At 42.9% G+C, this 27,166-nt stretch overlaps 1 protein-coding gene across 6 annotated transcripts in view; it reads right to left on the bottom strand.

Annotated features, from left to right (window-relative positions):
- PEX14 (peroxisomal biogenesis factor 14) overlaps positions 1-27,166 on the bottom strand; it is a 112,902-nt gene that overhangs the window by 17,331 nt on the left and 68,405 nt on the right. For all 6 annotated transcript variants that reach the window (XM_033922066.1, XM_033922063.1, XM_033922062.1 and 3 more), the window contains exon 4: positions 7,965-8,093. In XM_033922066.1, the coding sequence (XP_033777957.1) occupies positions 7,965-8,093 (129 nt within the window). The remainder of the gene's footprint in view (positions 1-7,964; positions 8,094-27,166) is intronic.

The raw sequence follows: 27,166 nt of genomic DNA, 5'->3' as shown, positions 1-27,166 counted from the left end.
GTGACAAATCCATCTAGTCCAGGCGCCTTTCTTCTTAGAAGCTCCTTAATAATCTCTATCACATTTCAGGGGGGGGGATCACCTCTCCATTACTTCCCAAATGTCCCTTGGAATAGTCGATAGCCCCACATACCCCTTATATGTATCAGTTCTCTTGACTAATGTGAGCCTTCTTATAAAATTGCTGATAAAACTGTTTAAATTGTTCTTTTATTCTATCTTCCTTGTATATTAATTTCCCATTATCTCCTTTAAAATTTAATATTATTCCCATTTTCTCCTCTGCTTAAGCTTATGTGCCAGCAATTTACTGGGCTTGTTCCAAATTCAAATAATTTTTGTTGAACTCTTCTTAGTTTGAACTCTTAATTTCTCCAAGCCTACATCCTTCAACAGTAATCTGCCCACTCCAGGGAACCTCTTACCCCATGCACTAATGGTCCAGCTCCTTCGTTTTCTGCAACAGGTACCCTCTGTTTTCTTTCTCCTTTTTTGTCTAATTGGATCCCTATTTAAATTGCTCCCCCCTTACCACTACTTTCAGACTTTTTCACAGGTAATCTACCTCCATCTCCCCTGTGTCACAGGAACATATATACTCATATACTTTTGTTCAACATCTCTCAATACCTGCATCATGTTTTAAAAGGCTTTCATTCAGTCTCCAGTACTTTATCCCTTTCCATTTAAGTCTTACACAAACTCTCTCTGCACAGTTTGACCAGGTGATGTTCTCATTTTGGATGTATTTTACCTCTAGCATCCACATCCTATTCACTAATAACAGACAAATCTGTGAACAACAGGAATACTCTCTGCTTCTGCATTGCACTCCAAACATCCACTAGGTTGCATTTCCCCATTGTTTTCAATATACTTCTCCTTCCGTATTTTCTGTGATAGGAGATTAACAGACCCACGAATACAGAAAAACTGCACATAACTTTTTCATATGTTTTTCGCTGTTTTCTATTAAAAACCATCGTGAATATGGTGAAACCGCGAATAACATGGTGGGAGACCTGGCCCTGTTCCTGAAGGAGAGGCAAAACATAGTGAAGAAAGTGCTGGGAATCGGCAATTTTCTCTGTAAACGCTTGGAATCGGCGATTTCTCTATGCAAGCTGATGTAATTGGGGGAGGGGGAGTCAGCAAGCTAAAAACCACAAATTATCAAACCCGCGAATGCTGAAACCACGAATACGGAGGGAGAAGTATAGTTCCCTTCTAGTTGTATCAATACGATCCTGCCTTATTCCATGTGTGTCCTTCTCTAGGTTCAGGGTCACAATAAAATCTCCTTCTAATGTTCAAATAATGTTTTATTGTTTTATTGACTTTTTAAAATATAATATACATAACAAAAATCTTACAAAGAATATCATCTCACCTCAGTTAATACATTGTAGATACATAAATTCAAAAAAAATCAACAATCAATTATCATTGCAATACAGACACGATAAAGTACCTGCCAACACTCCCTCCTCTCTTCCCATCCCCCCTTCCCCCTTCCACTTCCAAATATTACTAATAAATAGTACTTCATTTTATGATTACAAATGTAATAGGACAGAATTTTTTTCACCCCTTTCCAGAATGTTTTTTTGAGAATCATTAGAAGCACAGATGTTTACGCAAATCATTTATTCCTCCTTAACAATCCTGTCCCCCTGTACCAATACAGTACTCCCCCGATATTCGCAGGGGTTCCATTCCAGAAACCCCTGCAAATCTTGAAAAACCGCAAATACAGTTTTTCATGGGGGAGACTGGAGAGGGCAGCGGGAGAGGCAGGAGTTAGCAGCCGGAGCGCCAGTGAGTGCAGGAAATCACTCGCTGTATGCTCCGACCGCCTCTTCCTGCTGTATGCTCCGACCGCCTCTTCCAGCTCCTGATTGGTAAGGCCCGACTTTAGTGCAGGAAGAGGATTTCCTGCACTCATCAGCGCTCCAGCTACCCTCTCCTGCCTCTCCTTGTCGGTGGTTCGTGGTCAGAAAATACCGCAAATGACCGGGACCGCAAACGACCAGGGGAATACTGTAATAGTTTTCCTTCCTTATGCCAATCCACCCCTTCTTCTTGCAGAGGAAAGTCCTTCCTAATTGTTATAGCCATCCTTGCCTTCTTTTCCCCCACCCTATCAGAGCTCCTGAACATTCAACCACACTGTCTTTCAGTCACATGTGGATAAAAGGAGCTGACAAATTAACCGCATTAAAGTTTTGAGAATCTTACCCTAAGTCTTCTCAGCTCAATTAACAGAAGCTGTCTTTTTTAAGAGAGTATTTAGAACCCTCATGTTCCTAATTTTGTGAAATACCCCATGAAACGCCGCATCTCAAAAAAAGATATAATGGAATTAGGAAAAGTACAGAGAAGGGCAAGAAAAATGATGGGACACCTTCCCTATGAGGAAAGGCTAAAGTGGTTAGGGCTCTTCAGCCTGGAGAAGAGATAGCTCAGCGGCGATATGATAGAGGTCTATAAAATACTGAGTGGAGTGGAACGAGTAGATAAGAACTGCTTGTTTACTTTGTCCCAAAAATACCAGGATTAGGGGGCAATGCAATGAAGGTAAGTAACAGTAGTTTTAAAACAAATCAAAGAAAACTGTTTCTTCACTCAAGGTGTAATTAAACTCTGCACCTCATTGTCAGACAATATGGTGAAAGCAGTTAAATTAGCAGGTTTGGATAATTTCCTAAAAGAAAAGTCCATAAGCCGTTATTGGAAACCTACCTGGACTGGAAACAGGATACTAGGCTCGATGGAACCTTCGATCTGTCCCAGTATGTTAACTCATGTGATTAAGTTCTATTTTTTGTGAAAGCTTGTATCTTGTTTAATCCGCAAGGCTCTTTTTTATATTTGCCCTACCCTCACTGCATCATTCCCCACCTTCTCCCCATTGCCCATATCTCCCCCTCTTAGAGAATCACTCTGTACCTCTCAATATTTCCCCCCTTTCCATTCACTCCCTCCGACAGTCCTCACTCTCTCCCAACCCTCTTTTAGAGATAGTGGTCACCTCCCCTCAAGCCGCCTTCTTTTCTCAGGCCCCCTTTATACATTCTCCCTCTTATCTTTCAGCTCCCTCTTCTTCATCCTTACATCCCTTCAACCATCTCATTTCCCATTCACTCTTCATTTCCTCTTCACTATCCAAACCCCACTCATACTGACATTTTAAGTCTTCTTACTCCCATCCAAGTCCCCTGCCACTCTCATAGAATTTCTATGAGTGTTGGAGCAATTACCACTGCTGCTGGCGCTAAAACCTGCGCTATGTGTTTGTAAAAGAGGGGGATAGTCATGTAGACATGCTATTATGTCCCTGGGCTGGATTTCTCTTCTCAGTCCCAGACTTTTGTGAGCACAGTCACTTTTTAGTATTGGTCTCTCACCTTTCTCTCTAGTCTATTTCTCATCTGCATATTTCCTGGAAAATTACTCACAGACCTTATATATCCCAGACTCAGGTACTCGCTTGATCCTGAGATTGCACTACCGGGACCTATTTTCTAAGTCTTCTAATTTCTCCTACAGCTCCTGGAGGAAAAGTCCATAGTCTGTTATTGAAAAAGACATGGGGGAAGCCACTGCTTGCCCTGGATCGGTAGCATGGAATATTGCTGCTCCTTGGGTTTTAGCCATGTACTAGTGGCCTGGATTGGCTACTGGGCTTGATGGACCATTGGTCTGACCCAGTAAGGCTATTCTTATGTTCTTACTTCTTTGGAAAGCTCTACTGGGGCAAAAGAGTAGCACTGAGTTGATTCTTTTTTTTTTTTTTTAATAAAAGGTGATGTATGAATTATTCTCAAAAGAGACTGTGAAAGTTCTGTATACAAATTAGGTATATGTAGGTATTGATTGTCTATTATATATGGCCCTGTTTTACTAAGCAGTGGTAAGAGGTTTCTACTGTGGCCCGGAATTCTATGAGCATCAGAGCATTTAGCACTCCAGGTCACGGTAGAAACCTCTACCACAGCTTAGTAAAAGGGGGATATGTTTTTCATGGGTTTTACATTTTCCCCTGATATAGGCGAGAATGGAAACATTGCCATTCTGAATTTTATGATTGTTTGTGGATTAATACTTTGTGTGCTTTATTATCTTTTTAAAATATTTATTGTAGTTCATTTAATGATTTATATTCAAATATAGAGGTATTTATAATTATATTCATAAAAAGATTTTTGATATTGTTATCATTGTGGTTCCACTCTTGGATTACATGAGGCAGAAGGACAGATATCTCTCATGTCACCAGTTACTGGTTCATGACACTCATGTATGGGACAGAGGCTAAATCCATGAGACGCCCAGTGTGATACCAGCATGAGTTTCATGCAGTGATTTTGCTCCTTCCTGTTTCCCCTCCCCCATGTTTTTCCTAGGACCCCAGCTCTGCATCAGAACTAAAGACCCCTCCAGCTGTTCTGAAGCTTCACCTTTCACCTCTTTTATTAACTGACTCTACTCCTGCAATGCAAAGAACATTTTATTGCCCCTAATGTTCATCATTAATGAAAGGCACTCAAATGAACTCTTGCAGAAGTTCAGGCAGCTGAAATGCCATTTTCTCTTTCTAAGCAGCATTGTGAGCAAAAAAATGAAAACCCAAGATGCAAGGTGGAAAGGAAACGGCCACATTCTCAGACCCTCTGCTCTTACAGAGCAGCACAAGGCACACCTAACCATAACAAAAGATTTATTCAGCCCTTAACTCCACAAGCTTTCTGCATTTCCTAGTATTTTCTCTACTTCACACCAGGCTGCAGTCCCCAAACACACAGCATACTTGGAATCCCGAGACAGGCTTGGGATATGACATGTACTGAGACAAATGTGTAACAGAACAGATGTAAAGAAACTGATTACGAATGCGGGTAACTGGAGGGAACTGCAGAATTGTCACTGCTTTAGCCATGAGTGACAAGGTGACATACAGGAAGTTGGGGAAGTGCATTCTGATCTGTTTCATAGAAATAGAAAAACAATGACGGCAGATAAAGATTGCAAGACCATCTATTCTTCCCATTTTTATATGTTTTATTGTGGACCTCTATTTTTCCCCTTGTTTCTTTGTAACAATGGATCCTCTGTGCTTCTTGCCGGCTTTCCCTTCTTGAATTACCGTATTTTCACTCATATACCGCGCACCCGTGTAAAACGCGCACACGGGTATAGCACGCGGGAAACTGTAATTTATATAAAGAAATTTTTATATACCACGCACACCCGTATACCGCGCATGCCGCCCCAACTCTCCCGTCGCCACCCGACTCTCCTTTCGCCCGCCCCGACTCTCCTCTGGCCACCCTGACTCTCCTTTCGCCCGCCCCGACTCTCCTCTGGCCCGCCCCGACTCTCCTCTCCCCCTTGAAGTCCTGTCCCCACCCTGAAAGCCTGATGCCCCCTCCCCCGACGTCTGATTCACCCCGCAGGACCTCTCGCACACACACCCCGACGTCCGATTCACCCCGCAGGACCGCTCGCAACCCCCCCCCCCCGACGTCCGATTCCCCCCCCCCCCGCAGGACCTCTCGCACCTCCACAGCCTCCCCACCCACCCCCATCATGGAGAAGCTCCTACTGTTCTCCTGCTGCTTCCTCTGCCGGCGGTCCCGGCCCTTCTGTGAGCCCTGCGTCTGCGCTGCTTCCTCTTCCGGCGGGCTCACAGAAGGGCCGGGACCGCTGGAAGAGGAAGCATTTCAGAGCAAGTCTCACAGAAGGCCCGGGACCGCCGGCAGAGGAAGCAGCAGGAGAATGGTAGGAGCTTCTCCATGGTGGGGGGGGGGAGGCTGTGGGGGTGCGAGCGGTCCTGCGGGGTGAATCGGACGTCGGGGGGGGGGAGGGAACTATGTAAAAAAAACGTTGTAAAATGCGCTCACGCCTATAACGCGCAAGGTTATGCACGGTTTGTAAAAATTGTGTATAACGCGCACGTTATATGCGTGAAAATACGGTATGTCACTGTTCTTGTCTATGAGTACACCACCTCCACACACCTTCCTCAATCATGCTGGAAACTGTGATACTAGTGAGATCCAAGGTCTCATTACTAGCCTGCATGCCTGGAAACCTTGTATCCCGAACCCATATTCACCTGCCTTATCACACTATGCACCAGTGATGCCTGTGCAAGCAATGTGCTGCCTCCTGTTCATAATTAAAGGAATACTATCATAAACTATCTGTAGATATTGCAATTAATCATTAAAATCTATCAAGTCAACTGTCTGCCCCTGCCTGCAAAACGTGTATGCTTGTGACTGGTGGACAGACAGACAGTGACAGCAGAGACACGGAGCACAGGGCCTCTCGGTGCATTTCATTTCCCGGCATGTTTAAACTAGTCAGATTGACTGATGCTTCCAGAAACTAATCACATGTCAAATAAACAATTTTTTTAATGTAATAAATTACTGCTACATGTAATCCAAATGTCATTTCTCAGTTTTATTATCAGTCAGGCAAAGTCTTCTGTCTGTATATTAATCAAAATCAAGAGTATTTGTATTTTGCATTTTCCTTTTTTCGATACCTCTATGCAAAACTAGAGCAGGTACTGGAGGGTTTGCAGTGGAAAAGTGGGAAGCAACAAGAAAGCATTCCCTGCACACATCCCCAAAACTTAGCAGTGTTAGCCCTTTTAGCTCTAAGATGTATACCTTAAACACTCACTCCCAGATGCCCAAAGATCCAGCACCACGGTAAAAAATACGTGGTGGGAGCGATTTTTCTTTTACTAGCAATGCTCAGCACTATAGCATGCAAATTACATTCATGCTATTCGCGCAGAGAATTGCCGGTAAAAAGGGGGCGGAGCTATGTCTGACGCTTCCTTAGAAGAATAATTGTTAGCACAGCACCTCCTCCTCTTGCATGCCCTGACAAAAAAAAAAAGCAGCTCCTGGTCTCCCTGCCTGCCGGCTCGGCTGATCGGGGATTCCCTTGCCCCGATCAACTGAACAGGCAGGCAGAGACTAGGGGCTGTTTTTCTTTTTGTAAGGACACAGCCGTTGCGCGTGTGTTACACTTCAAATAACATCTGTGCCTATTAAAAAAAAAAAGAGAGTCACAGGACCCCCATGCATGGACCCCACTCCCCCAACTCCCGTACTTAAAATAAAAAAGCGGCAGGAGGTATGCCCACTCCCTCATGCTGGCAGGAGGTCAGCCCCCCCCCCCCCCTGAAAGGAGCCCCATGACCCTCCCTACCTTAAAATTGAAGACCTTGTGGTCTGGGGGCCTCATTCCCTCTCTCTCTGACCCCCCCTGCCCCGGTACCTTAAAATTGAAGACTAGCTGAAGTGATGCCCACATCCTCCTGCCGGTACGTCTGCCTCTTCAAAATGATGGGCCTTCCCTTTCCCAGTATATCCTGGGATGCACTGGGATGGGCCTAAGGCCCTGATTAGGTTTTGTGCATCGAGGCCTCAATTCTAAAAATCAAAGGACTCTAAATGTGTTGTGTTTTATTATGCAGTATACCACTTTGGACGAGTTTTCTCTGTAGGACTACATATAAATTAATCAACCCTTGGAACAGTCTCTCATATTAAAAAAAAAACCACCAAATGGTCCCGGTGCCAGCACCAAAATCCAGAGACCCTGGTCCCAGCACCCAGCTAGGGTGTGAAATCTAGAGGTACAGACCCAATACCTAGTCAGGATATGCTTTCCCCTCTGTTAAAACTAAGCCATGCACTTTATTTATTCAGTTTTCTATACCGTTCTCCCAGGGAGCTCAGAACGGTTTACATGAATTTATTCAGGTACTCAAGCATATTTTAGCCCAATGAGTATATCTCACCTGATATGTGAGCAATTTTATTTTCTGTACTGATGTGGAGAATGGCTAAGCAGAGCTCCTGGTGAGCTCTACACCCAAGGAGGATTATTTTCTGTTGGAGAAATCCTTTGAGTAAATGGATCAAGGGGTTACTCACGGTATGACTGTGATATGAGATGTGCTGGCTGAATTGGTACCATCTGGGCAGATGGCCCTGAAGACTGAGACTCATCTGTGGCAGTGCCTGACTGCTGTAAGGCCAGCTCAATTTCTTCATCTGTCAATCCTACAGGTAAGAGAAGAAAACATCAGTATGTGATCTTAGCAATCTCCGGGTACCGTAATTTTCATTGCACTGTACAAAGGGTTTCTTCAGTTGGAATCATATGGCTAGAACCATGACAGCCAAACAAAAATGTGACCCATAACTGGTTTATTTTATTTGGATTTAGCTCACACCTTTTTCAGTAGCAGCTCAAGGTGAGTTACATTCAGATACACTACATAGAAACATAGAAATAGACGGCAGATAAGGGCCCACGGCCCATCTAGTCTGCCCACCTTAATGTCCCTCCCCTACCTTTGCTCTGTGAATAGATCCCATGTGCCGATCCCATTTGGCCTTAAAATCAGGCACGCTGCTGGCCTCAATCACCTGTAGTGGAAGACTATTCCAGCGATCAACCACTCTTTCAGTGAAAAAGAATTTCCTGGTGTCACCTCGTAGTTTCCCGCCCCTGATTTTCAACGGATGCCCACTAGGTATTTCCCTGTCCCTGGAGGGCTTACAACCAAAGTTTGAATATGAGGCAATGTAATTAATGTTAAGTGACTTGCTCACAAGGAGTAGCATTGGGACTTGAATTTGGCTCCCCTGGTGTTTAACCGGGTGCCCTGGCTAGGCTACTCCATGAAGAGTGCTATTCCTGCTCCTAGCTAGTAGTAGCCCTATTGCTAGACCCCAATATGAACTGCATGTATGAAATACAGACAGGGGCATCAACCAACTTACCCAAGAAAAACTGCAAATCAGTAGATGCAGACTTACAAGCTAATTTTCTAATGGAAAAGTTAAAAAATTGTGGCTAGCGTGTACAATGTGGGTGCGAAGTACACAAGGGCAAAGAATATACAGCGAAAATGAATCACCACATATATTCCCTCCCTTTACCTAACTCCATCCACTTTTTAATGCAAGTATAAATACATACACCTGCAATATGAGAAGGCAATGCTTGAAGCATGTTTTAATGTGGCTTAATATGTACTTTTAAATAATGCTAGCAATAGCTATGCTGACAACCTTCACAATGGTTTAGTATACACTTCTCCGATTCACATCCTGAGGAATGTGCTGTCTGTCCCCAAGAGCAAGGTTTAAAAAAATGTGTACCCACTCTCTCCAAACACCTGAAAACAGACTGTAGAGGTTGCCAGACTCCCCCCTAGCCCTGAACTGCCTCTTCCTTGCCTTAGAGATCTATATCAGACACCCACAGACAGCAGCACTTCATGGAAGACGGGTGGAACCTGTGATTCAGCAAGCGCTTAAATTGCACCCACCCCTACTTCCTGTTACCGAGGAAAACCAAGCAAGATGCAGGACCCAAGGTGCTAAATCACATGAAGAAGGACACAGTACTACTAAAAAGGGTCCAGAGAAGAGCAACTAAGATGGTTAAGGGGTTGGAGCTGCCGTACAGCGAAAGATTAAAGAAACTGGGCCTCTTCTCCCTCAAACAGAGGAGATTGAGAGGGGACATGATCGAAACATTCAAGGTACTGAAGGGGATAGACTTAGTAGATAAGGACAGGTTGTTCACCCTCTCCAAGGTAGGGAGAACGAGAGGGCACTCTCTAAAGTTGAAAGGGGATAGATTCCGTACAAACGTAAGGAAGTTCTTCTTCACCTAGAGAGTGGTAGAAAACTGGAACGCTCTTCCGGAATAGGGGAAAACACCCTCCAGGGATTCAAGACAAGTTAGACAAGTTCCTGCTAAACAAGAACGTTCGCTGGTAGGGCTAGTCTCAGTTAGGGCGCTGGTCTTTGACCAGAGGGCCGCTGCGTGCGCGGACTGCTGGGCATGATGGACCACTGGCCTGACCCAGCAGCGGCAATTCTTATGTTCTTATGACCATGTGGTCTTTCCGTCATGTGCTGCAGCTATGAACTCCAGCAGCCCTGGACATGTGTGAAGTTGTGGTATTACCGGCACCTGTGAAAATTCAGTGTCAGAGACAGTTGCTACGCCAAAATCTAGGCTTGCTGTCATCTACTCTCTTTTCAGTTTCAAAGTTGAACTGGCTCTCGAGTGAGGGGGTGAGTGATGAATGATGACTTTCAGGGGAAGGGGAATGGGCAGGGCAAGTGCCTTTCTTTGGTTTCTCCAATTCCAATTCCAATAGTTCAAAGCATTTGTAAAGCTAGTCAGGCCTCTCTTATTTGCTGAATAACTTTAGCATTGCTGAGGTCCTTCACAGGGTTGTTCGACACCCTGCTATTGGACCCCACAATCTATGAACTTCATCCTGCAATTTATCCTTAGGCAATAGAATAGAAACCTTGATGGGCCTTCCAAATCTATCCAATTCAATTTCTTTAATTGAGCTCTGGTTTTATTACCACTCATGAAGTTGCTAGAGTTTGCTGGGAAACAGATACTATCAACTTCAAAGTGTCCCATTTTAATCTGCAATTGCATTAAAACTGAAAAAAAAAAACCCTAACAAAAGGCATAGAAGAAAAAATACTAATTATTGGATAAATGGGCTAATTAGTCTGAATCATTTCTGTAGATGGGAATAATTTGCTTTATTTTATGGGAAATGCAGAAATAAAAAGACAAATCAGGACAGTGTGATGAGTGGGTTTTGGATATGGAATTCAGAGAATACAAATGCAACCGAACAAGCCCCCCCCCATCTGAAACCTCACCTCTAATCCCATCACCCCAGCTTTACTCCTGACGCAACCTTTATCTTGAATCCCAATCTCCTCTAACCAAAATTTAGACCTAAACCCTAAAATTATTCCAAACATGATCTCAATCCCAACTTTAACTCTAACCAATCCCCAACCCAAATATGGCCTCTAATCTCAAAAACTAACCTTTCCCTTAGCCCACCCTCACCTTATTTCTAACTCGAGCTTCTAATTCAAGCCTTACCCACACCTCTACCTGCCTTTTCACCAACTCCAAGCAGAGTAGAACGACCAATCACAAAACAAAATATACAAGTATACATCATCCTAGCTTCCCTAATGCAAGTCAATTACAAGAAAATACAACACGCATACATTAAAAGAATATACGTAATCCCAAACTGCCAAAACCATTCCCTCGAGTCAAGATGCTGCTTTCTGAAGAGCACAGCTAAATGGCCATATCTTACTAAAAGACTGATGCTCAGAACTTTGGTGCTGGAATGATCCCCCAATATATATAAGAGAAGAAAAGAACCTCGAAAAATTTAAGATTAAGCTCAAAAGTTTCCTTTTTAATGATGCTTTTAGTGAATAGTGATCTTTTATTATTTTTATCTATTTTTTTTTATTGTTTTTCTCCCCCCTTATGTTTTTACCTTTGTATCTTGAATTTAATATAGAATGTAACCATTAATGAATTTTCCCATTGTTTCGATATAATTAGTACCAACTTAACTTTTTTAATTGTGTTTGTTTTTTGTAATATTGTCCACTTATATAATATTTTACCTATGTTTATATAATATTTTACCTTTGTTTGTAATTATTTGTTTTATCTTGTACATCGCCTTGAATGTAGAGTAGGCGATTAATCAAATCATTTAATAAACTTGGAAACTTGCTATATGAAACAGCACCCAACCAATGCTGTGGGAGCAACGCAAAACGTCAACTCTCCCATACTCAAACTGTAAAAAGATGCAAATGATATATGCACTGTTTGACTGAAAGCAAAGGGAGGAGATTGACTGAATGCTGGCATGCGCCAGGCAAATCCAGAAGTAAAGCACACACCGGCGCTTTTCAAACTTTTTTTCACCCGAAAAACATATATTTAAGTGCAGAAACCATGTGCCAATGTATGCTTTCACTTTCGGGTTTGCTCTGACTCGCACACATTTGTCTCTCACTACCAGCGCTTAGGGGCTTCCACAGACTTCCTCATTAAATAAAAACTGGTAGATTTTAAAGGAAAAAAATTGTGGGGAATCATCTCTTCAAACACTGATGCCAGCTCTGAGCTCAGAAGTAAGGGCAGTTTTGTTTTGTGCACTGTTTTCTGAGCATTAATCTTTGGCACGCACCTTGTTTCCCATGCTAGAGCCCTCGGAACATTCTGCACAGATTAACACCAGCACTAGTCCAGCACTAATCAGCTCTTGCACTGGGGTTAGGTTCTGAGCATCAGTCCATGGGTTTCTTGAAGGAGAGAAAATTCACCTCTAATCACATTTCAAGGGGCAATTTCCAAAGCACAAATGAAAAAACTCCAAAAGCTTTGCACCAATACCAGCAAAAAACAGTTAACTGACTCTGGGTAAACAGATGAGAAAGTTCTATTTCATAATGACACAACAGAGCCTTAAAATCAAGTAATAGGACTTTAAGCTCAAAGAGCCAAAGCAGCATCTTCATAGCTGGAGGAACATGATGATATGCTCGCTTTCCTTCTACTAGCCCACCCATTGGGTTCTGAAGGAGCTGCATCCTTTTAAAACTCTTACAAGCAAGACAATGATGCAGGAAGCTAAAATGATCTATTCATGTTATATTAGCAGAATAGATTATTGTAGCAAAATCAACCCTATCCAAGAATGGATGCAGCTGCCTGATCCATCATAGTTCCATGAAACACTGCTGTAACAAAGCTGAGACTCATCGATAATATGAGGCTATAAAAATACCCAAACTCTGAACTACTTTACGCCCAACTCCTGTCCCTGATGGATTTTTTTTCTAACCCAAAGCATTTCACACTTTCTAAGATCTGACAGCGGTTTTTCCCCCCCTTAAATTAAATAAAAGATTCCTTGATCAGGTAAGCAAGATTATTTTCTAATAGTACTATAGAGAAACACATGCCCACAAGCAAACATTTATTTCACTTAGATCTCAAACTCTAGCATGCCAAGGGCAGGGTGGTGTGAGCGGTCCACCCCAAGTGCATACAGTGGGGGAGGGGTGGGGGTGGAGTAGCCATGAACCGCACATGCATGGCCCTCAACTCCCAACCCCTCTGACACCAACTACTTGTTCCAGGGCAGGAGACTGGCACAGCCAATGGCCAAAAGCATGCAGACCGCTCCATGCCCTGATCCTCAATGCCTGGAGGAGAGAGGGTGCTACTCTGCCCCGGTGATTGCCAAGACGGGTACATCATTGATCTCAAGTATCATCAATTGGAGCTATTTTCTTAGTTCCTATGCACGCTAATTATAGAGTGATCTACAACAGAAATACTATAGTGCAATTCTATAACATTGCAACTCCATAGGTGCCCCAATGCAGCACAGGGAATGCCTACTCTAAAACAACATCTGGGCACCCCGATTCAATTACAGAATACTAGCATAAACTTGCACTGGTGCATCTAAATTTAGGCATGGCCACCTACACCAGGTTTATGGCTAAGAGCGCCATGCAACACGCATAATGTCTAGTCTTCTATAAATTGCCCATGAAAGCTTGAGACATGCTCCTACCCTTCCCTCATTCTGCCTCTGTGTACGCCCCTTGCAGTTACACACTATAGCTGTTAAGTGCTAACCTATCTTATAGAATAGTGTAGATTGCAATTACACTCCCAGTTATATTTGATGAACAACTGTTTGTATTTCTGGATAACCATCAGCCTAGAACAGTGGTTCTCAAGCCAGTTCTCAGCACACATCCAGTCAATCAGGTTTTCAGGATGCTCACAATGAATATGTAGGAGATAAGATTTGCATACAGTCATTGTGGGTATCCTGAAAAGCTGATTGGCTGGGTGTGTCCTGAGGATTGGGGTGAGAACTCCTAGATCTGCGTTATCACTAGAAGATGCTAGTGGAGTGGAAGAATAGCTTAATGGTTAGTGAGTGAGCTGAGATCCTGGGAAACTGAGTTTAATTCCCACTACAGCCCCTTGTGACCCTAGCCAAGTCACTTAATTCTCCATTGCCCCAGGTACAAACAACATCTTAGCCTGTGAGCCCACTAGGGACAGAGAAAGTACCTGAATATAATGTACACAATGCTATAGAAATGCTTAGTAGTAGTATTGTAGTTATTTCTTGTGTTCTGGCTTGGCTCAGTAAATAATGTTTCCTTGCCCATCTTGGTTTTCTTCTCATTTATAGCCTTAAGTTTGGAAAATGGTGTGGGTGTGTGTGTGGAAAGGTGATATCACCAATCTGAATGGACGGCTGAGAGTGCTGCTCTGCATGCCTCTCTATTAAATTGTTTCCCATCACAGGTCAATTGGGGCGAAACTGGGCTCAAAAGACAGGGATTAGACAGCAGAAGAGTTGTCTCTGTGACCGGTAGTAACAGATGTTTACCTCGCAGCGCAAAACGCTACAAGAGTTTGCTTAATCTTCAAGCAGAGAGGAGTGCTCCAAAATGGTGGCCCGAAAGACACAGCAGGACATACTTTCAGGGCCGGATGTAGGCCGAACACCAACCTCGCTCTACCACCCCCGCTGGACCTGATGGAAGAGGTCTGAGCGATGTTGCTCAAGATCCGCGCAGATATGAAAACAGTCTGGGAAGAGTGATTCTATGCTACCTAGCCTTTTAGGATGTATGATGATTCTGCGCGAGGAAGGTGGGTGGAGGGGGGAGAGGAGGGAGATTGCATAATCTATTGTAATCTTGTTGTCTGTTTTGGTTTTGGATTAAAAATCAATAAAGAAAGTTTTTTAAAAAGTTTGGAAAATGTGTGCATTTGTTTCATATGGTCCAGGAGACTGATATTCAGCCCGAGCAAGCACCATATAAAGCTAAGCAATCTAGTATCTTAGTTAAGAGTATTGGGCAGACAACCATGAAAGCCCAGCTCAAATCCCTCTGCTGCCGACTGTGATCTTGAGCAAGTAGCTTAACCCTCTAGTGCCTCAAGTACAAAGTCGGGTTGTGAGCCCTCCAGGGACAGGAAAATGCCTAATGCACCTGAATGTAACTCACCTTAAGCAACTACTGAAAAACTGGTGAGCTAAATCCAAATAAATAAATATTTAACTGCACTTAGAGGCTGACCAAATTTTGGGTTTGGTTACAGCACCAAAACCAACTAAAAATTTTTTTTCTGCCCAGTTTTGGTTTTGATCAAAATGTTGTTTTTGGTTTCAGCTGAAAATTTGTGCTTCGTCCTATTTGTCTCCCTTCCTCCCCTCTCCTCCCAAACATACAGTTGCTCCTCCCTCCCCCCCCAGGGTGCCAGCCTTACCACTCCTCAGTTACTCCTGCCCATTCTGGCTCTGTCGTGACTGGGGCATTGCGCCTGCCCCGATTACACCACTAGACCACCATGGATTATGAGGTAGTCCTGGGGAGGGAGGGGGAGGGGTATGCTACATTTTGTATTCTTTTTTTTTTTCCGTACTGCAATTGCAAGTAATGCAGTTATAACCTTGCACAATAGTTGATATGGTAAACAGAACGCTACAAATAAATGCTTTTGTTACAGGAATGCAAGCCTCTAGCCCCCTCTTTTACTAAGGCATGCTATCCGATTTAGCGCACGCTACATGCTAACGCGTCCATAGAATATAATGGACGCTTTAGCATTTAGCGTGCGCTAAATTGGCTAGCGCATCTTAGTAAAAGACCCCATAAATTTGGGATGATAAGCTCCTTAGGAATTAGCCTTTCTGTGGCGTTACGACGTCAGCTGTCACTCTGACTGTGGCGCAAAGTCAGTCACTGTAAAAGCACCGTGGCTCTTCGTTTCAGTTTTTATTCGCTGTGGTCCATGGGTTGTTCATTAATTAAATTATATTCTGGCTTGGACACGAAGAGGTTTAGCAGAGGGATGCATACTAGAAGTTCGGACAGTTTTCAGTTTCAGCTTTGGCCAAAACCAGGTGATGGGTTTCCGATGTAATTTCAGTCCTAGGAGCCAGCTCAGGAAATTTTTTAAGGCCTATTTATTCGAGAAAGCATTTAAATAGGATGAATTGTATTTCGCTGTAAATGTTCAGTATCTTAGCACTGTGAACCGCACAGAACTGCAAGGAGGATGCGGTATAGAAACAATTTGTTTTACGTTATGCTTGAGCACCTCCAGTATTGAGCAAACTCCTTGACTGTGACTAGAAAGGAGTAAATTCCATTGGGTTTAGCACCCCTAATCATTTTGAAAAGTTGACTCCTATGATCGAAAGCTGTCAGACAGTTTTGGTAATGGTTTCGGCCGAAACTGAAAAAAGCAGTTTCAGTCAGCCTCTAACTGCACTGTCCATTTAAGTAATGCCACTGAATATATGTATGAGTGGTGATTTCACTGGCAACTATCCATTTACTTTAGGCTTTCTAGCTTAAATGTTTAGCGCAGAACAAATGGATAAGAGCTGGCTCCACTTTTACACCTCCCCTAAATCAGCTCCTTATTATATGAATAATTCTGTCTATTAATCGAATTAACCAGCCTGGTATTATCTGTATAATTTTTGAAAATACACAGGTAAGTGAGTTATGTTTTTGCCACCTGCTGTCAGACACACAACTTGCTTTGAAAATCAGGTCACATATTTTATTATTCCTTTGCTTAATATCTGCATGGGGATTATTATTATACTTATGAAATTCTTCAATACATCGTTAATTTGAAATAAATATGAAAAAAAAAAAAAAGATTTGAATGTCTAACCAAGATAATTCATTTAGCAATGCAGTAAGATGATGGTGATTGACAGGCACCCTGTGTGTGGGGGTGAAGGACACTGGGTGACAGGTACCTTTTGCATGTGGCGGGGTTGAGGGACACTGGGCGACAGGTACCTTTTGCATGTGGCGGGGTTGAGGGACACTGGGTGACAGGTACCCTTTGGGGGAGTGAAGGACATTAAGTGGCAAGTACCTATGTGTGTATGGGGGGAAGGGAATGGGAAGGACAGTATGTGTCTGGCAGCCATGCAGCCAGGAGAGAGATGGTTAGTGACAGTCACCCATATGTGCAGGAGGAAATCAGTGAATGGCCTGATAGCATTCATGTGTGGAAGTGAGAGATGATGAGTGACCAGATCCCTTACTACACTAATTCACTCCCTTGTGATATCCAAATTGGACTACTGTAATTCTCTACTGAAAGGGATAAACCTAAAGGATATAAAACGTTTACAATTGATTCAAAATACAGCTATCAAACTTATATCAGGTTCAAATAAATATGATCATGTCACTCCTCTTCTACAAAAAGCCCACTGGTTACCCGTCATATATAGAATAACATTTAAAATAGCACTTCTAACCTTCAAAACAATACAAACACATGTCCCAGCATTTATTGACAGACTTCTTATTCCATACGACCCTCCGAGAGCTCTAAGATCCACCTCACAACATACTCTTAATATCCCATCCTTAAGAATAATAGGTACTCGACGTAATACATTCTTTTCAGTAACTGCCCCCACGATTTGGAATTCCCTACCTATATATATATATACGATCTGAAAACAATCTACAGAAATTTAAAAATAGTTTAAAATGTTTCTTTTTTAAAGATGCCTACAATTGACTATACAATTGACTATTCGTTTCAAGTCCAGCAACTCTTGATTTCCCCTCCCATTGTTCTTCCCTATGCTGTATCTTTTCTTAATAAATATTGTAGTTCTCCCCCCCTCTTTTCCTATTGTATCCTTATAGATTAACAAAAAAAAAAAAAAACACCCCACGAAGTATGTTAAGATGTTAGTCTCTGTGTACTTTTGTCAATGTTTTAATTATTATTGTACAACGCTTAGTATTTTGATAGGTGTTTAATCAAATAATCAAATAAACTTGAAACCAGCACCAGGGCTTGGGGGTAAAGAACAGTGATTGATAGGCACCTATGTGTAAAAGTGGGAGAAGGAGAGTGATAGGACGACAAGTGTGAGGGACCATAACAAGGAGTCATGTGGAGGCGGGGTGAGAACTAAGTGAGAGGGATTTGCAAAAGGGATGGGTGAGCAACAGGCACCCATATCTGGAGAAGGAAGGCAGTGTGTAACAAGCTGACAAAATTAAAGAAAGCAGAGATGATCAGGTGAGGAGAAAAGCCTCTAAACCTGCCTTACAAACATTTTTTTACCACCCTAATGTGCCTTTTTTGTTGGAAATAATCTTATGCAAATTAGATCCAGACTTCCTTCCAGTTGATTGCTATCTGTGAGTAATAATATCCCTTCTGCAGAGGGGACAGCATAAGGACTCAACTGAGAAGCTGAGAAAGAGGAAGATTGTTTATTGTTTATTCAGTTTTTGATTAAACGCTTTTTCGATTCTACAAAGCGTTGTACAAGGTAAAAAACAACATTTAAACAAAAATAACAATAAAAACTACAAGACTACCAACCGTACAAACTGGGTAAATATTGACCCATAGGCCATAGACACAAGTGGGAAGGGGGGAGAAATACAATTGTAATAGAAAATGTGAGGAACATATAAGGAAAACACTTAAGGAACTGGGGAACAGTATAAAAAAGAACACGTAAAAATTGATAGCTAAAATACAATAGTTCAGTTAAAAGCATCTTTAAAAAGAAAGCACTTTAAGTTGCTTTTAAAATTTTTTAAGTTTTTTTCCATTTTTAGATATAAAGGAAGAGCATTCCAGATCGTAGGGGCTGTTACAGAAAAAGTGGAGGTGCGACGTGTGCCAATAATTTTTAAAGAAGGAATGTCTGTCTGTGGCAAAATCCTGCACAACACACACCTATACCAAAGCCAGCTGACCATGCACCTACCCTTGGATTTACCCCGGCCCTTGATCTACCATCCCTCATAGTTTTCCAGGAGTAGCTAGCCTCCCATATATCACACCTTTCCCAATTTTACGCTCTGTTTCAAATATATTTTTAATCCCAGATGTTAACTGATGATGGTGGGGGTCTTTAGCACTCAAGTTTTCAACAAATGCAACATCATTAAATAGAAGGATGCAATGGAAGAATTAAGACTGAAGACTGGAAAAAGTGATTCCACATACATTGAGATAACATAAGAACATAAGTCTAGTTTTATTGGGTCAGACCAATGGACCATCACGTCCAGTAGCCTGTTCTCACGGTGGCCAATCCAGGTCACTAGTACCTGGCCAAAACCCACATTCCACGCTACTGATCCAGGGCAAGCAGTGGTTTCCCCCATGTCTTTCTCAATAACAGACTATATGGACTTTTTCTCCAGGAAACTGTGCAAACCTTTCTTAAAACCAGCTACGTTATCTGCTCTTACCACAACATCTAGCAATGCGTTCCAGAGCTTAACTATTCTCTAAGTGAAAAAATATTTGTTCCTGTTGGTTTTAAAAGTATTTCCCTGTAACTTCATTGAGGTGTCCCCCTACTCTTTGTAATTTTTGATGGAGTGAAAAATTGATGCACTTGTACCCGTTCTAATCCACTCAGGATTTTGTAGATTTCAATCATATCTCCCCTCAGCCTTCTCTTTTCCATGTTGAAGAGCCCTAACTGTTTTAGTCTTTCATCATATGAGAGGAGATCCATCCCCTTTATCATCTTGGTCACTCTTCTTTGAACCTTTTCTAGTGCCGCTATATCTTTCTTGAGATAAGGAGACCAGAATTGAACATAATACTCCAGTTGAGGTCGCACCATGGAGCGATATAGAGGCATTATAACATTCTTAGTCTTGTTAACCATCCCTTTTTTTAATAATTCCTAGCATCTTGTTTGCTTTTTTGGCCGCTGCCGCACATTGCATAGAAGGTTTCATCATATTTTCTACAATGACATCCAGATTCTTTTCTTGGGTGCTAACTCCCATAGTGGACCCTCGCATCCGGTTGCTGTAATTTGGGTTATTCTTCCCAATGTGCATCACTTTGCATTTGTCCACATTAAATTTTATCTGCCATTTGGACTCCCAGTTTTCCAATTTCCTACGGTCTGCCTACAATTTTTCACAAACTGCAAGCGTTTTAATAACTTTGAACAGTTTAGTGTCATCTGCAAATTTAATCACCTCACTCATCGTTCCAATTTCTAGATCATTTATAAATAAGTTAAATAGCACCAGTCCTAGTACAGACCCCTGCGGCACTCCACTGTATACTCTCCTCCATTGAGAAAAAAACCCATTTAACCCTACCCTCTGTTTTCTATCCAATAACCAATTCCTAATCCACAACTGAACTTTATCACCTACCCCATGACTCTTTAATTTTCTCAGGAGCCTCTCATGAGGAACTTTGTCCAAAGCTTTCTGTAAAATCTAGATAAATTACATCAACTGGTCCACCTTTATCCACATGTTTAGTCCCACCTTCAAAGAAGTCAAGCAAATTGATGAGGCAAGATCTCCCTTGGCTGAACCCATGCTGACTCCGTCTCATTAAATCATGTTTGTCTACGTGTTCTGGTGAGATCGAGTCCGCAAGCAATCCAAACTGTGTGAGAAAGTGAAAATCGCTAAGCCCTGAAGAAACGGTTTCATACCGTGAAACGTTGGGTGTTGTTCAAAACATCACTCGTAATTTTGCAGCACAGTAGGCAGCTTTGCATCTCAGTCCTGCACTAAGATTAATAGTGGCAGTAGCACATTCTCCTCGGAAGTTTTTGCCAATGCTGTGGGTGGAGGAGGTCTGAGCATTTATGGCTCTACCAAAATAAACCTGAGGCTTTTCTTCCATTGAGATAGTGCTCTCAATTTAAAAAGTGGAGCATCTACATTTATAATTAATTATAATTGTTGCCACCATTTTGTCCGGCACTGAAGTCAGGTCGTGGGCCAACCCTCTTCCCCATTCCTACTCCTTCACTGTAAGCAGGGAGAGTTAATTTGCTTAGCATCAAATTTGCACCAACATATTTCCACGTTCCGCCACACCCGGCTATTTTTTCGTGCCACCCGGCTAGAAAAAATTTCTGGGGAGAACACTGCACTCCATTCAGTATTTTATAGACCTCCATCATATCACCTCTGAATCTGAGCCGTCTCTTCTCCCAGTTGAATAGCCCTAGACACTTTAGCCTTTCCTCATAGGGAAGTTGTCTCATCTCTTTTATCATTTTCATCACCTTTCTCTGTACCTTTTCTAATTCTACTATATCTTTTTTGAGATACAGCAACCAAAATTACATACATAAGTTACATACAAAATTACATACATACAAAGTTACATACAAAATTACCAAAATACATAAGTCTGTAATTTTCCAGATCTCCCCTGCAACCTTTTTAAAAAATCGGCGTAACATTGGCCACCCTCCAATCTTCAGGTACTACAGACTATTTTAGCAACAGAACCTTCCCTTCTGACTTCTGTTGTCTGCATCCTGAAATCCTTCCTGAAGTTTTATACTGTATTCTATTCTTCTGTTTTTCACATGCTGACCCATTAGAAGGGTAACATGTGTGTCTCTTCTAAAAGAGCCGCCCAAAAGATGATGCAGAAAGTTACATTAGTTCTGAGGCACAACAAAGCAACTTCTAACCTCAGTGGCAGTGCAAGGTTCCCCACAAAGGGACAGGTAAGCACAGGCAGAAGCTACCTCCAAACAAGCACATGTTGCTCTGCCACAGAAAAGGTACAGTTCCAGCTTTCCTTCTCACACTGGCCTACCACAGGCAAGAAGAACTTTGTGAATGTTATGTTCTAGTAGAAATTGACAAATATATTGCTATTGGAAAAAAAATGTGTAAGAGCCAGCAGACACACAAGGAAGTGCGCTGGTGGTGGCGTGATGATGTCACACGCTGATGTCAGCGCATGCACAAAGGCCCTTCAAACGGGCCTTGCGCTGAGAGAAGGACCTGTGCTGAAGAGAAGGGCCAGCCGAGAGAAGAGGTGTCGGCGTCGAGAGATTGCTTACAGGACGTGCCTCTCTTCGCAAGAGACATGTCCTGTAGACAGTCAACTGGCGCCAGCATCTCTCCTTTTCCCCAGTGTGCCGCGGCACACCTGAAATCTCAGGAGGTATACAGTTTGCGATACACTGCCTTAAGCTGTACCAGTCCCTCGGGTTTTTGCAGCTCAAATGCATGACCTTGCATTTCTTATCATTAAATCTTAACTAACAAATTTCAGACCATTCCTCAAGCTTCACTAGGCTCTTCCTCATGTTTTCCACACCATCAGGGGTGTCTACTCTATTGCAAGTTTTGGTATCATCCGCAAAAAGGCAAATCTTACCAGTCAGCCTGTCAGCAATAACACTTACAAAAATGTTTAAAAAAAAAGGCCCTGAAAATGAACCTTGAGGCACACCACTGGTAACATTCCATTCCTCAGAGTGATTTCCATTAACCACTAGCCTCTGTTGCCTTCCACTCAACTAGTTCCTGACCCAGGACAAGATGCAAGAAGATGTAAGACTGTGCGGGTCTACTCCGATCTGATTTTTTGGCAGATTCAGAAAGCACTATTGATGCACTAAAAAGTCTGTATGCAAATGACTGATTGCTGTGAGAGCGACTCGCACACATGCGCACAGCCGGCAGGGGAAACCCAAACAGCTGAAAGACAGGGGAAAGCCTCCTGCCACTCAGCTGTTCGGGACAGGAAACCTTTCTTTTTCTTTCTTTTCTTAAATGGGCACAAATGCTGTGCATGTTACACATGCACAATATCTGCCCCAATAATAAAAAAAAAATGCCTCCCCCCCATCTGACAGCCCTCCCCCATGACCCACTACAAATGCAGCACTGGGAATCCCTCCTCCCGCGCTAACGAAAATCAACAGGAAGGATGGTCATTCCTTTCTGCCATTTGCCCCCACCTCCCCCCCCGTGCAAGACAAAAATGGCAGGAAGGATGCCCACTCCCTCCTGCCAAGATGCCCCCTCCCCCCGTGGCAGTGAAACAGCAGGAGGGATGCTAGCACTAGGCCTTTGAAGATGCAGCATTTGGTTAAGGGCAACCAGTGGGCTAATATCAGTGCTGGGGAGGCTGGGTCAGGGGCTTATAAGTTCTTCAGTAGTATGATTGCTGATTATAGCCCAATATAACTATATCCCAGTCAGTGGCATAGTAAGAGGGGGAGTGGGGTGCAGTTTGCCTCAGACGTCGTCTTGGTGGGGGTGCTGGCATTCCTTCTTCTCTCTGTCCCCGCTCTTTCAAACCTCTCCCCCGAAGCACGTGCCTTCACCCCAATACCTCTAGCTTTTCCGGCACAAGCAGCAACACCAACCTACTGCTCATGCCAGGGAGCTCTCCCTCTGACATCATTTACGGGTCCCACGCCTAGGAAGTGATGTCAGAGGTAGAGCCGACGCTGGTGCAGACAGCAAGTTAGTGATGCTTCTCGTGCTGGGGAAGTTAAAGAGGTATGGGGAAGGGAAGGGGGCACACGCGGAAGGTGGAGCGGGGAAGGGAAGGGGGCACACAAGGAAGGTGGAGCGGGGAAGGAGCGGGGGCAAAGAAGAGGGGAGGGGAGGGGCAACACCGCCCCGGGCACCTCTCACCCTTGCTATGCCACTGATCCCAGTCATGGCTCTCCATCAACCGCATCTCTGTGATCGCCACTAAATCCAACTCAACCTCTAGACCAGAGGTGTCAAAGTCCCTCCTCGAGGGCCGCAATCCAATCGGGTTTTCAGGATTTTCCCAATGAATATGCATGAGATCTACACTTCCCCCTCCCCATTCGCAGTTTTGACACTCGTGGTTTCACATATTCTTGATTTTTTTTTTTTTTTTTTTTGGGGGGTGGGGGGGGGGACACCATAGTTTTGGACGTTCCTGCCTCCCTTCAGCCTTCCTCCCGGCATCCTGGACTTACTTGGTGGTCTAGTGGGCTTTCGGAGCAGGAGCGATCATCCTACTGCTCCTGCCCCGTGTAGATTGCCAATAGGAAATGGTTGCCGTGAGCTCCCGTCGTAGTCTCGAGAGACTACGGGAACTCACAGCAGTCATTTCCTATTGGTGATCTGCACGAGGCAGGAGCATAGGAAGATTGCTCCTGCCCCAAAAGCCTGCTAGACCACCAGGTAAGGCCAGGATGCCGGGGGGAAGACGGGAGGGAGGCGAGGGTGGGTCAGAGCCAGATCAGAAGTTATTCGCCGTTTTTCTCCGTTCGCGGTCCGGCTCTGTCCCTATCCCCCGCAAATACCAAGGGAGAAGTGTATTTGCATGTACTGCTTTCATTGTATGCTAATAGATCTCATGCATATTCATTGGGGAAATCCTGAAAACCCAACTGGATTGCAGCCCTCGAGGAGGCACTTTGACACCCCTGCTCTAGACCCAGAACCTTGTCTCCCATACTTCAAGCACTAGTAAATATCGCTTTCCAGACATTGCCCCTTTTTCTTCTGATTCTCAGCATAACCTATGTACTCTGTCATCTTCTACCACAAACGCATGTATGTGCCCTGTACTAGCACACGCTTACAGGACATGCTGAGGCATTCTGTGGTAAATGTCAATGTACACGTGAAAACCAGGTTGTTAAAAATATTTCAAAAATTTTCTCATCGGGGGTGGGTCTGGGGGAGGCAGATAGTGTGTGTGACAGTATGAATCAGTTAGTTCAGCCACAATGCTGTGTGCTGATTAGTGCAGAATTAGGACATGAGCCTTTACCACTTACAAAATGGGTGGCAGTAAGGGCTCACATTCTAATTTTTGTTAATGGTTGCGCGCAAATGGCAACGTTACGCATGACCATTAATAGGGAAAATGGAAAATCTGCCTTTTTCCGGCTGCAGTAAAAATGATCTTAGCACATAGGAAAAGGTCATTTTTTACTGCAGCTTAATAAAAGAAACTGTAAATTCTCTATTTTTCTCTGAAATTATTTATTACTGTTTTCTTGAAAGTGGCAAAAAAGTGTCAGTTTATCATCATACAAGGGAGGAGTTACAAAATAATTATTATACTTTTGGTTTTTCTTTCAAACCGAATATCTAATGTTTACAGAAACAGTTTATGGTTACTTTCACAACATATCTGGCTGCCTACTCTTATTTTGATAATATTGGTCCCGATGTCACTTCTGAAGTGATGTTAATATGGGCTTCTGATTTTTAAAAAATGGCACATCAATGCCTGAATTCACTAAACCCACAATATTTAGGAGTGTTGAAAATGGAGGCACTTTCAAAAGCGTCAAGCATTAATCTTGCTTAAGAATGAAAAAAAGATCTTTAAAAACAGAAAAACAGGGTGATGCTTTTTTGGGCTCTGAATGCTGACAGGGCTGGGGAATGAACTCGAACTGCAGCATGAAGGTAAACCCGAGACACATATAGGGCAAGTTTGCATCATGACACCATGACCCTCTCCATCTACACTGTGGGTGTCAAGACACCAAACATTCCTTCATTTACCCTGTGGGGTGTCAGAGCACCATTCACTCAACCCTGCAGGCACACGTCCTATATCCCAAAGCAACAGAGGAACTCCTATTTAAAAAAAAGAAAAAGAAAAATACAAAAAAAAAAAAAAAAATCAAAGTACTTTAAGGAGCAGAAAAAAACTGGGAGGAAAGGAAAGTCAAAGCGTATTGTTGGCTTTTTGGAGAGCAGCAAAGGACTTAGAGAACCCGTTAAAAGTCGCTGGATGACCCCAGAGACCCCTATTTCCCAGAGCCCTGTATAAAATTGAATTTTTTAACCATAAATTACACATAATGACGACACTGTAAAAACTAACAGTAATGGAAAGCTGTGCTGTATTTCATTAGCCTGGATTATTCTGTGCCGGCCCTTGTTTATGAGTTAGTGTGTTAGCAGATGCCAGTGGAGGCATTCGCTTCGACCTTGCTCTTCTCATTGGGGCATGAAATTACGATGGCAGCACCTTGATATTACAGCCATAAATACAGTAAACTGCAAATTTAAGCCAGCGACTCCTATTGTCTCTGAACATAAAGCTGATCGGTATTTATTTAAAAGGGGAGAGAGAAAATATTATGCATCCCATTGTAACTGGCCCACTTCCCCTCCCCACCCAGCCTTAGTCACTAGCTTACTGCTACAAACTTAAGTATCAGGTTTGAAAACAAGAACTAATTATTTCCAGCAGACACAGAAGAGAAAAGAATTGATTTTTAACACGCTTGCTTTTACCTTACGGGAAGTTATCGGAAGAGGGTTTCTTGACGAAACCCAATTTGAAGGTTATCTTCAACTAACTGCCAAGGGTCCAGAGTCACTGATTAAATGCGTAGTAAACAGCACATTTACTCTTTATACGCCATGTTTTACACATGCTAACAATGCAGGTAGCACATTGGCCCTAGTAGACCAAGCTGGATTCTGCAGGCTCTGATCCCAGGGATCATTCATCAGGATGAACGAGGGTTTAGCAGATCAGACAGAGCCCTTTTTCAAAGAGGAAGAATAGAGGGTGTCTTCCTACTAGGGGCTTCTGAGTAAGCCAGACTGCTCTCTACTGCAGACAGAATGCTGGGCTAGGGTATATAATATTCTCATATTATATACCCTAGCATTTTCCTTTTACATTTGGAAAATTAACGTAACAGGCCATAATAAAAATAATAAAACTGTGGAGTCAGTCAGATGCAATTGTGGGTGAAGTCAGTAAAAATGTACTGACTCCAACTCCAGGTTCAAAACAACTTACAACATTATTATATATGGTAATGTTATTATTTTATACTTTTATATATTGGTCCCATATCTTAAGTACTGTTAAATATTTAAGATATATTTTCAAGTATTTTAGATGCAGAATAAAAAGATTTGTTAGAGTCAGAGCTGGAGCCGGACAGTAGAAAATAATAATAATAATAATGAAGTCTGTCCTGAACACAGTGATAAAGGACGATACAGACTTCTTTTTGATCCAGCAGTTGTCTTTCTGGGCTTCAACAGAACTAGGGCTGGGATCCGGCACTTCATGCCTTCATTCGCATCTAGTTATGGAGGAGTAGCTATCTATTTAGAGCAGCATACTTAGAACCAACAAAGCAAGGCTTCAAATCCCACAATTGTCCCTTGTAACCTTGAACAAGTCACTTCTACCGCCAATGCTTCAGGAACAAACAGATTGTGAGCCAACCGGAGAAAGGAGATAACTTATGTATCTTAATCTAATTTAAAACAAGGCTTATAGCCTGCCCTACCAAAATTTGAAACGGGTTACAATATGGTACATGGGCTTGTCGTGCCACTGGGGCTTGCGCACATCTGGGAAGCTTAAAGCTATGCTGTCAGTAGTTTCACTACTAGCAGGGCCTCCCAAGACTGATGATGTA

Source organism: Geotrypetes seraphini, chromosome 15, assembly GCF_902459505.1.
Source record: "Geotrypetes seraphini chromosome 15, aGeoSer1.1, whole genome shotgun sequence".
Taxonomy (NCBI): domain Eukaryota; kingdom Metazoa; phylum Chordata; class Amphibia; order Gymnophiona; family Dermophiidae; genus Geotrypetes; species Geotrypetes seraphini.
This window is presented reverse-complemented; position numbering and strand designations above follow the sequence as displayed.